This window comes from Euphorbia lathyris, chromosome 1 (assembly GCF_963576675.1).
Source record: "Euphorbia lathyris chromosome 1, ddEupLath1.1, whole genome shotgun sequence".
Taxonomy (NCBI): Eukaryota; Viridiplantae; Streptophyta; class Magnoliopsida; order Malpighiales; family Euphorbiaceae; genus Euphorbia; species Euphorbia lathyris.
The window spans coordinates 85,983,138-85,994,943 of record NC_088910.1 but is presented as its reverse complement, the minus strand read 5'-3'; the positions used below and the strand labels follow the sequence as shown (position 1 = coordinate 85,994,943).

Below are 11,806 nucleotides of genomic sequence, written 5' to 3'. Positions count from 1 at the left end.
TTTTACCTTTTTCCCTTACAGTGATTCTGCATTTGTCAGTGTGTTTCTGTATATCATCAACGCCACATTTAAATGAAGCATCTATCACTTGTTTTTTAAATTCATAGAAGATTGTTCTTGTAAATACTTATGATCCATGCTTTTCGATAGGAATTGGTGTTTGAGTCATAGGTATTGAGTTTTTAGAATCATTGTCATTTTTTCCTTGTGCATGTCTTTGTGCTTCCATTGCACCCTCAAACCGGAGGAGGAATTCAATGAGAGTTAAATGACTTTTTGTGAAAGAAGTGAAGAAGTGATTTTCACTTTCTGACCTTGAGGTTGTTCTCATTAAGCCCGCTAGGAATGAGTCTCTGAAATAAGCAGGAATCCATGTTGATCTTATATCATAGATGTGTTTCAGCCATCCATGTTTTTGTAAATTGAATTCCAAAATAATTTCCATCCATTTTTGTTCAAACTCTTCTGGTTCCAATTCTACACTCCACATGCAAGAATTTATCTTTGTGATAAAATTTGTTTCTTGTATTATTTGTCTTCCTGTATTAGTAAGAAAAGAGTTTAGAATAAAATGAATGTATGCGTATTGAACAACACATATATCCTGTTGGAACATTTTATGTATTCATATGGAACAACGCATGTATTCTGTTGGAACATTGTATTTATTGAATGGGATAATAGAAAATAAATAGCATAGAATGATTTTTCGTACCTATTTTGTCTGACATCTTCTTCATAATGTGCCAAATGCAAAATCTGTGTTCTGTTTTTTTAAAAACTTTTTTTATTGCAACTATCATTTCTGGATCTTGGTCTGTTATCAAGCAAGTCAGCTCATTGTTGTTCATTGCTTTGAGAAATGTTTTAAAAACCCACTCAAATGATGCAATATCTTCATTAGCCACGAAACAAGATGCAAATGTAATACATTTTTTGTGGTTGTCAACCCCAGTAAATGGTCCAAATATCATATTATACATGTTCATTGTAACATAAAAATAAGTTTTCTGTTTGAAGAACATGACACAATTTTTGTGTTTCAAAATCAGTATATGAATGGCAGAAAGCAATAATTTTATGTCAAAAATTATTATGTAGTACCTGTTTGTGCTATATGTGGTGTCAAATGAGACCATATCACCATAAAGAGCGTAGTTTTTGATACATACAGGGTCTGCCCATAAAGCTCTACATAGTCTGCCTTCTTGATCTACTTCAAATTCGAAAAATAATGCACTCCATAACTCCTTTTTTTCTGAAAATTATCTACAAACATTTGTGCACCTGAATCCTTAATATATGCTTTCAAGTCTCTCTAGAAGTTCTTAAAATCTATCTTCGATGCACCAATATTTTCATATCCTCCATAAAGTTCCTTTGCTTGTCTATAAATTCTTAGAGGACCAACATTCATCTGTTCAACCAAATCAGAATTTATTTATTTTTAGATAAAATGAGCAAAATTCTATAAGTAAACAGTTTAGTATTTATAATGCATAACTATTATGAAGAAGATGTTTTACCTTTGCATTATTAACTACCATCTTTTTTAGTAGAATGTTCATGTTTCTGCCCTCTTTTTGATATTGTATACATCCTGGAGTGTATAGAAGATGATTATGTTCTTCTTTAAACTGTGTCACTTCATAGTTTCCATTGTCGGAAAGTTTGATAATCATTTTAGCACTACATCCTACGCGACTGAGTGTCCTTTTTCTGGTTTTTATATCACTGGATGTTGCTTTTTTTTGTTATATTTGTAACCTTCTTTATTGCATACAAAAAATTGTTCTTTTATAACACCTTGTTTCTTTCTTGAAGTTGATATCCCACTATTAAATCCAGCAGCACATGCATATGATTTGTAGAATTCTTGAGCTTTATTATAATTCTCAAATATCATTCCAAGAGCAGGTTTTAACTCATTTGAACAATTAGGAATCCATAATTTTGTTCCGTTAGGGTTGAGTCTTGTAATTACTTCTGGTGTGTAAGGTACAATTGCAGTAGAAGAGTAACTAGGCGAAAGCAAATCTACAAAACAGGTAAGAGAATCGAGATTAGGACAAATATGTACTTGGAACAAATGGTACATTAGTTCGGAACAAATAGTATATCTAGTTGGAACAAATAATATATTAATTTGGAACAAATGATATAGTCACATGGAAGAAGAAGTACAATTTGTTAGAATTCACAGTACAGTTTTTGTTAATAATTAGTGTAAGAAAGCTATTATCAAGTCTGAGAATAAGTTTAGAACAACTATTATCAAGAAATCCATATATATCAGATAAATGTAAAGTTTCAGATATAAGCAAAATACCTGGAGATGATATTGTGGTGTGTGCCATATTGCACTGATTGTTGTCTTCAGATTCCATATTTTGGTGTTCGTATTCCATATTCAGATTGAATTATATGAATACAGATGAGAAATTGATCGATAATGTTGATGTCAAGAGAATCGATCAGTAATGTTGAGAGTAGAAAATCGATCGATAATTCAACGGAGAAGAAAATCAGAGTTTAATCTCAATACAGATTAGAAATCGATCGATGATTGTGAGAGAAGAAAATCGATCAAGAATGTTGAAGAATGATGTTTGATTCGCGCGTTTTTCCTGTGCGGAACAGAGGAGAATTGACGCGTGTTTTTTTGTTTGAATTTTATTGCCAAAACGACGTAGTTTTGTTATGTCACACAATAAGCTTATTGTCACAACTTAAGCCCTTGTCACGTTGGATCTCACCCCTATATATATATATATATATATATATATATATATATATATATACCTTTATTCATAAACCAATTAGCAATAAAGTTTCTCAATACACTTTCCTTTACATTCTACTATTCAAAATATCAAATCTTACACAAATATTAATCAAATATACTAAGTTCATTAAAACAAAACTCAAATCATGTATACATAAATATATATTATAGGTTGAAATTGGCATGGAAATGCATATATAATTACCTGAACCTAACTTTAAGCTCATGTTAAAAATTAAATTATAAAAACTCCAATTAATCAACTGCATGGCAAAAATCATCACAAAAATTTAATTTTCTGGAAAATATAGAGTTGTATATATATATCTATACATAAAAACTCAAAAGGGTAGTTGATAGTTACTTACTTCAGCCATAATTGAGAAAATAAGCACATTAAGCCTCAAATCTGTCCCTCTAATCAGACTAGGTTGAACCTATGATAGAAAACTCCAAATCAAAATCACACCGACCACAGTGTGTATTAGGATGTCTAGAACCTAATGTAAACAAATCAGCTCAATCGGACCATGCAAACTTCGGATATCATCAGATTACTAAAGCTATGTAATTTGAGTGTTTGAATGGAGAGGATGAGATGGAGATGATGAATTTGGGAATTCTTCCAAAAACAAAAGCCTTGGAAATATGATGCACGAAATGCATGTCTTGAACATTGAGATTTATGTTCCTACTAATGGAAAATCTCCCTTTTGGTCCCTCTAAAATTTAACTTCTTTTAAAACTTACCTTGAACTTCTAATTTTACACTTAAAGCATGAAATTGGCCGCCAAACTATATCCATAATACCCAATTAATTCTCCAATCAATAAATAAATATAGTGTAACATAATATTAGGGTATAATAATTAAAATTAAGGACACTAATGTGACACTATAGTGTGTTCAGTTACTTACTAAAACCCAGCTCTTCCATACATTAGTTCATATGACATTCCAAATCCACCTTCCTCTGGTCCTATTGGGAGGGCTCTTTCCTGTACTACCTGCACAACATATAATATGTTAATTGCATTTTTCAAATAAGCAAAACTACAATCAATATAAGGCCACAGAACAACAATTGGGTTCCATAATAATCCAATCCAATAATTTAGAGCATGTAAAAAAAGGTAAAATCAAAATTTGGGCAAGGTAAAATCAAACGTATATTGAAGGTCCTTGATACAAATACCACAATACCGCATCTTGAATCTTTTACTCTTTAATTGTTTCCCTCCTCCACAGGGGTCAATAAAGCCGCATTAGACGGTTAATTTTTAAGTAATATGCACTTCTATGAGAAGATAAATTTGAATATATTAATAACAAAAGCTCATCGAATTCCATCGGTAGAATTTTCACTTTTTTTATCAGCAATCTATTTTAAATATAGTTCATTCCAACAGCTAAGCAGCTTGTAACATGGTGAAGTATTTAGCAAGTTCAAATCTCTCCCAGAAAGGGACAGCTTGAAGATGAGAATGTAAGATTAGATAAAATCGTCTCAAATCTCAAATGGTGAAGTATTTACCTCCACATCCTTCCTTTGAAACCATTTTCCTCTCAGCATAAATTCCTGATCCAACAAATCATGTTTCGGGTCGTACTCAGCCCTGCAGTCCAAAAATGTAGGGAATATTGAAAGCTAGAAAAATAGGTAATGATTCAATAAGCCATAACTTTCTTCAACTAAAAGCCATAAAGCACATGAAATGATGATACGTTGACATCATTCTAACTTAACTTGAAAAGCCAAAGAAGTGCATTGAATTTTTAGAAGTACTGAATTTTAGCATTACTACCTCAGAATCCATATCCAACTTCAAAACAACATTTCAGTGTTCAGGATGAATCTTTTTAGTCCATTGCCAATTGAATGGCTAACATAAAGTTCATTTCTTTCCTATGCTTTTCGTATCACATCAAACACATTAAAAGAACATTAACCAAGTTTAATAAAGAAAAAAAGGAACAAAAAATCGAGTGTTTCAAATGTATCCATTATCAAGAGTTGAATTTCAACCCTAAAAGAACCTAAAAACAGAAACATTCAAATTTTCAACAGTATATGGAAACAAAATACAGAATTTCCACAAATAGGCGCAAAAGTCATTGAGAAATCTTCCAACCTATTGGGATAGGGAGATTTACCAAATATGCAAGTTTCTAGCATCTCCAAACATTAACATAAACTAACCTAAAGAGATCTCAAATTCTGAACAAATCAAATATTAAGGATTAAGCAATATGCCCTTCGGCTGCCAAGAAGATTCATGGAAGTAGAAAACAAACAAACAAACACTAATGGAAGTTGAGTTTATAAGTTTCCATTAAAAATAATATTGATAGAACATGAATATGTGGAGTGCACATCTTCTGCAATGCATGCTTTAATATTGTTCAATAAACTATATTGTTCAAGAAACCGAGCTCGTTCATTTTCTGCCAAACAGAGAGTTGTACGTGAGCAAAGTTCATGAACAGAATTTAACGATCTGTTCGTGAGCAAAGCTCGTGAAAGCAGCTCATGGTCAGATAATTTTTTCTTAATGAACCGAGCTTGTACAAGATATTAAGCTCTAACCGAGCTCGTCCATTTTCTGTTGAATTGAGAGTTGTTCGCATTATGAACTGATCTAACGAGTTGTTCATGAGCAAAGCTCTTGAACAAATAGACGAGCAACTCACAATTAGAATATTTTTCTCTCAATACACAGAGCTCGTCAATTTTATACCGAACCGAGAGTTGTTCGTGTCATGAACAGAATTAACAAGCTCTTCATGATCAAAGTTCTTGAACAAATAAACGAGCAGCTCACGATTAAATAATTTTTTTAATGAACTAAACTCGTCCATTTTTTGTCGAACCAAGAGTTGTTCGCAAGCAAAGTTAATGAACATAATTAACGACTTGTTTTTGAGCAAAACTCGTGAACAATAAACGAGCAGCTCACGGTCGGATCAATTTTCTAAATGAAACGAGTTTGTCCATTGTCTGTCGAACTCAGAGCTCTTCGCAAGCCAAGTTCATGAACAGAATTAACCAACTGCTTGTAAACAAAACTCGTGAACAAATAAATGAACCGCTCACGAACAACTCACGTTTTTCTTAATGAACTGAGCTCGAACAGACTATCAAGCTCAAACCGAACTCATCCATTTTCTACCGACCCAAATATAAACAGGCCAAAACTCAACTCAGCTCGATTACGGCCTAGTTTTCATTAAGATTAAGGTTAATTAGCATAATTAAATAATAATAATGTTAATACTTACCATCCCCCTTCAGAAGTTTGTACATCTTCCAAGTATTTGACAGCATTAGAAATAAACTTCTCAATCTCTTTCTTTCTATGGCCAGGATATAGTTTCTTGAACAATATTAAAGCAACCAAGTTCCTAGCATCAATTTGGAAAAGGAACTTAAAGCAAACTTTAACCTCTGTGCTTAACTCAATCTGTAAAACAACTTTACTTTGTAGTTGAGAGGTCAATCTAATCCCCAAAAAGTACATGGACTACCTATTGAGAAACTAAATGTACACATTGAGCAAGTTTAAAGATCAAAATAGGCAATTTATCCAACAAATTACCTTTGATAGGAAGTTGGGCAGCTTGAACAACATCAAGAACAGAGAAATAAGTCCAGAAAGAACAAGCACTTATAGTTCGAAAATGGATAAATGGAATTCTGAACTCATTTGCAATATCAGAAAGATAATGCTCACTATTTCTAAGCTAAAATCATCACTAATTGAAAGATAATTTTCTTCCTGGTAAATGCAGTTCATAACTAATAACTGAAAACTGCAGTTGCACACCTAAACCGCAAATTCGGTAATAACAAAGAAACAAAAGAACAGAGCAAACAGAAAAAAGAACACAGATGGATGAAGAATAGGCATTCACATAAACGGATCCAATTTTTCAAATTAATTGGGAAATTCCAACGTCAAAACTCCAACCTGTATGTTCCCGAGCTTCCTTAGAGATTAATCACATTGCATTCTAGCAATTCTATAGAGTTCACTTTCTCATCACACTCTAACAAACATAATCCATACTAAAAACACTGTAAGCAGGCAATGATAATCACTAAATCAACAGAAAAATCTTCATGCTTTTCCTAAACATTTTGGTGCAACATTCAAATTAGCAAGAGTGAAAGCCAAACACATTGAAAATCTAAGTCTGAAACCACTCTTTCTAATGTTTCACAATAATTCTGAGTAACTAGTATAGGAGATCATCTTCCTCTCTCCTACTTCAGACAATCCCAGCTCCAAACCAAACAGCCATATAACTATTTATTCTTGACAGACTTTGAACCTCTGCCAAATACCGCTGGTAACACATATCAGAACATGGAATGAACATCACCAAATCAAACCAACAGAACAAACAACCCATAGATATCTCATATCAAATAATCCCAAAAAACACCCATCCAACAAAGAAACACAGCAAGCATCACAAACTCAAGCATCTCAACTGCAGCAACGGAGTGAAAATCACAACCCCCCCCAAAAAAAACGAGTCGGGAGAAAGAGAGAACAAAAGAGTTACAAACTTTAAAAACTCACCCTTGCATGCAGGTTTAGACCGATTGAACCTCCTTAGGAACTCGGAGATTCTCATCTGAGGCAAGAGCAGCCGCTGTCCTCGAATTGATCCGACCAGACCCAAAACGTCTGTAACAATCGGAAACCGTAAAAGACGGTTAAAAGAGAGAGCCAGATAGAGAGTAAATGAGAGTGAAATCAGGGAGAAAAGGAATCGAAATCCATGGAGCCAGGAAGAGAATTGATCGCCATATTAATGGTATTCATATCACTATCCACATCGCTAAAGTCTCTGTTTGCCCTAAATCAATTTTCTGTTAGACGATTTCTGAATTTGTTGAGGATGAAGCTATCGGTCAGATTGAAAGAAGGTAAAAATTGGGGGAAATCGAACTAAAGATTGGGAGAATGTGAGAATGTGAGAAATCGAAGATAGAAGATGAGAAATTCAGAACTAAGTGAGCGGCGTATTGAGAAGGGATGTTCTCATCTCTTTTGATTAGGGTAAAATTGCAGTTGTTGAGTGAAAATTTTTAGAGGGAAAGTTTGGGATATAAGCGGGAGATGAAAGGGGGAAATTTGGGGGGAATTTTATTTTATTCTTTATTTTTTTATTAGTAATTTATAATATTTTGAGTGATAATTTAGTAATAAAAATTAAACTAGTTTTTTTTTATAATTTTCAAATAAATATTTTGTTTGTATGTCATTGGTATGTTCTTTATACTACCAACGACAAGTCATTTCCACGTAATGTTATTAGTATTGCCAACAACATAAGTCGTTGGCAACTTATGTCGTATGTAAGTCGTTTGTATTTTCTCGGTATTTTCTTCTATTGTGTTGATTGAATAATTTAGTATGTAACTTGTAGGTATGTTATCGCTATTATCAACGGCATTTGTGTCGTTGGTAAAATGTCGTTGGTATGCTGTAATTTTCTTGTAGTGATCTTTCTTATTATTTCTACATCACCCGCCTCATATATAACTGCCAATACATTGCTTTAGGGAACAGCTTCGTAATGAGATTGTCTTCGAGGGATAGGTTGTTCATCATTTACCGTTTCCTCTGTGTCAAAATGACCCCAAATGTCTTCTTCGTATGCCGGTTCATCCAAAAAATAAACCGGATTCGAGTTAATATCATTTAAACCAGGGTTGGATGCAAGGTTGAACTCAGTGATCTTTTCTTTTCCTGACCGATGAGTTCGGAGTTTAACTGTTGTGTCTCCTTCAAGGGTTGTTTCCAATTCAGCTGTGGCATCGACATCACAACTTGAATGAATAACATTCTCTATCTTCATAGCTTATGGTTGGATTGTTCGTGAATCAAAATTAACATAAAGTGGGATAACATCGCTTCGATTCATCCGACAATACTCTAAGAACCACTCAACATCACTTGAATCAACAATCAGAACTACTATCCCAAGAACTTTGTTTGGACAGTATGTAATTTGCATAGTCATACGCACGTCAAATGATGTTGGATCAACACGAGCAGAAATGTATACTCTTTCTTGAAGCATTTCCAAGTTGATTCCCGTTGACAGTTGAAGCAACTTCGATTCACCTCCCTCGTATGTCATGGCTTTTCTAATGATTTTCTATCGGTCATTCCACATAATCACACATAATAAATGGTCGGTTGACATGCTGCTACCAATGATAAACAACATAGAAACCAAAAGATAGTGTGTCAAACAACGAAATAAAATACACTTTGCAGACTTCGCATATTTTCAATATGCTAATTCGCAGTCTACGCAAATCATACTTCTGCGAAGTCTGCAAATTCGCATCATATACGAATGTATATATGCTACCAGACTTCGCAGATTGTGATTTTGTGAAGAAAAATCACAATCTGCAAAAGTTGCGGGTTTTCTAAAAACTAACTTGAAATACAGATTTTATAAATTTCTAACTTCAAAAACACAACATCAACAAGTTAAAAGGGATTTATATATATGAAACTACCATAATACTTACATTAAAAAGTTTGGATTTGGCTTAAGGTATTCAAATGAAGGATCCCAATGAAATGAAGAGTGATAGAGATAGAGAGATTAAAGAAGATATCCTGGCTGATTTGTATATATACAAAGAGTATTAATTCATACTGAAAAAGTTTAGATATGTAAGTTGGTTCCAAATGGGTCTAAAAATGTAAATGGATCTCCCATTTGACCCAATTTTATAATTTTTCCTAAATTCTAAAGGCTGAGATTTTAATTAAATATGATTAACTAGTTTTTATTTTAAAGATTAAAAAACTACCATATTTTAAATTAAAAATATTTTACCAAAAATTCAACCCATTCACCCATTTTCTTCTTCTCATCTCTCTTTCTTTCTCAATTTCTATTGATTCATCTCTCTTTCTTTCTCAATTTCTATTGATTGATGAACAAATCCAGGAATTCTTTTTCTATCAACGCTCAAATTTCTCTTTAATTTTGTACATACACATCAATTTTAGATTCCTAGTTAGGAATCAGGGAATGGATTCATTGATCTTCCACAAATATTCCATGGACAATAACTATCACAGAGTCCATGGTGGAGTATCCACAGTCGTAATTGTTATTTAGCAGTTATCAATTTGAATGCTTTTGACTATCAATTTGAGTGCTTCTCGCTATTCTTTGCTAACTCAAAATGGTATGTTTTTGCTATTTGTTTTTTGCTTCTCTGGTTTGAAATATGTGGTTTGAATTTGATATTTAAAAATAGGTGGTTTGCTTGATTCTTTTCTTCTATCTATATGAAATCAGTTTGTTTTTATTTCTAAATTGATTGAGAAAGAAAGAGGAGAAGAAGAGGTGTGAATGAAGTGAATTTTCGGTAAAATATTTTTAACTTAAAATATAATGTTAGTTTTCTTTTATTTTTAAAATAAAAACTAATTAATTGTATTTAATTGAAATTTCAGCCTTTGAAGATTAAAGGAACAACCCCTCTCCTCCTATTTTTGATCGACATGAGGATTCAATTCCTATCTTGTAAAGCTTATTTAAGAGCTGTCACAAATAGTATGTCATACTGTTTTATGGAGAGTTCAATTCCTTCCTTCAATATGGTACATCTCTAGCTCTGTATCAATAGAGATGGTGCATCACCTTTTAAAAATATGTCTTCTTTTTTTTAATGACAGTAGCTCGATATCGATTGATATCAATTTGAGTTCCAATGTCACTAAGGAGCTCGAGTTTTCTATATGTGATTGAAAAAAGTATCCGCATTCCCTAAATATTTGGGATCGCCTAATATGGAAAAAAAATTAAAATTATTTTGAACTCCTCAAGGAGCACATCCTTAAGAAAGTGAAGTGAATGAAAAGACAGACAAAAGAAACTCAGAAAGTGAATGGAAAGACAGACAAAAGAAACTCTTATAAATACATTCTTTGATGGTTCCATTAACTATATAGTTGTAGTGGAGATTCAGGCCATTTGTTTTACAGACTGTTGGAAAAGGCGAAACTATTTTTCAAAAAAGCATTGATTTTTTATTTTTCATGTGTCAAAAACAGCAAATCACTAACCAAACACTTAAAATTATTCTTCTTTTTTAAAATGAAAAAAGAAAAAAAAAATAAAAAAGAAACAAACACCCCTTCACTCCTTTTGCTTATTAATCTTCTAATAGTAATTTTGCTTATTAATATTCCAATAGAAATATCTTCACTCCTTTTGCTTATTAATCTTCTAATGGTAATTTTGCTTATTAATATTCCAATAGAAATATCTTCATGCTTCGTTGACTGGTTGTGTAGAAAGCTCCATCATCTAGGTGTGTTCAAAAAAATAACCAAAAAACTAACCAATCTAATGATTTAATATAATCCAATTCGGAGGAAGGGCATCAGCTTTTCTTACTACACAATTAGTAGGGAAAAGAGCGGGAAGAAAGAATTGTTTCTTCTTTGACTATTCGTCGATTCTTTCCCCCTCTAAGTTAAACCTACCACGCTTCGCGCCTCTCCTTTGACCGGTTACGGGCTCAAACGAGCATGAAAGGGAGATCTTGTTTGGTTGAACGTACCATCCATAGGAATGGCATGCAAAACCTCCGCTCTTTCCTCATCAGGAATGGAAAACCAAAACGAATCAAGAATCTCAGATTCTAACTACAAAATCCAACTTAAAAATAGCTAATTTACTAATTTATTTGTTCTGTTAGATCAGTTATAACAAAATAATAAATTATTTCATATGGATTGATTAATTTAATGATTATTAATCGGTTAATAACCGATCCAAACTAAACCTTAAAAAAAATTATAAGATTTTAATAGCAAAAAAAGACACTTAATAAATAATTTATAGAAAAACATAAAAAAATATAAAAACTGTAAAAATTAAAAAATATAAAAAGCAGAAAAATGAAAAAAAACATAAATAACAAATACAAATAAAAGCACTTTGATTGTAAATTTTTTATATAATTT

The 11,806-nt window shown here is 32.5% G+C and overlaps 1 protein-coding gene across 7 annotated transcripts; it reads right to left on the bottom strand.

Moving 5' to 3' along the window:
- Positions 1–1,140: 1,140 nt before the first annotated feature.
- LOC136205124 (isomultiflorenol synthase-like) lies at positions 1,141–7,894 on the bottom strand. Of its 7 annotated transcripts, none has more exons than XR_010675828.1 (7): positions 7,373–7,894; positions 6,066–6,188; positions 4,321–4,402; positions 3,705–3,793; positions 2,330–3,222; positions 1,527–2,037; positions 1,141–1,417 (listed from the first exon to the last, which is right to left on the bottom strand). XR_010675828.1 is itself a non-coding variant. In XM_065995620.1 (5 exons), coding segments are annotated over exons 1-5 (303 nt in total). In that variant the 5' UTR covers positions 7,381–7,894; the 3' UTR covers positions 1,141–1,416. The 7 variants fall into 7 exon arrangements, 1 of the variants encoding a protein (XP_065851692.1); XR_010675830.1 differs by having other exon boundaries at positions 3,154–3,222; XR_010675829.1 differs by lacking the exon at positions 2,330–3,222.
- Between the last annotated feature and the right edge of the window lie 3,912 nt (positions 7,895–11,806).

Bases quoted from the DNA above. Each gene is read 5' to 3' on its own strand.
- LOC136205124 (XM_065995620.1), bottom strand. The intron at 4,403-6,065 runs GTAAGTATTAAC...TTTGGACTGCAG, and splicing joins CAAACTTCTGAAGGGGGATG to GGCTGAGTACGACCCGAAAC. The intron at 3,794-4,320 runs GTAAATACTTCA...TATGTTGTGCAG, and splicing joins TTCAAAGGAAGGATGTGGAG to GTAGTACAGGAAAGAGCCCT.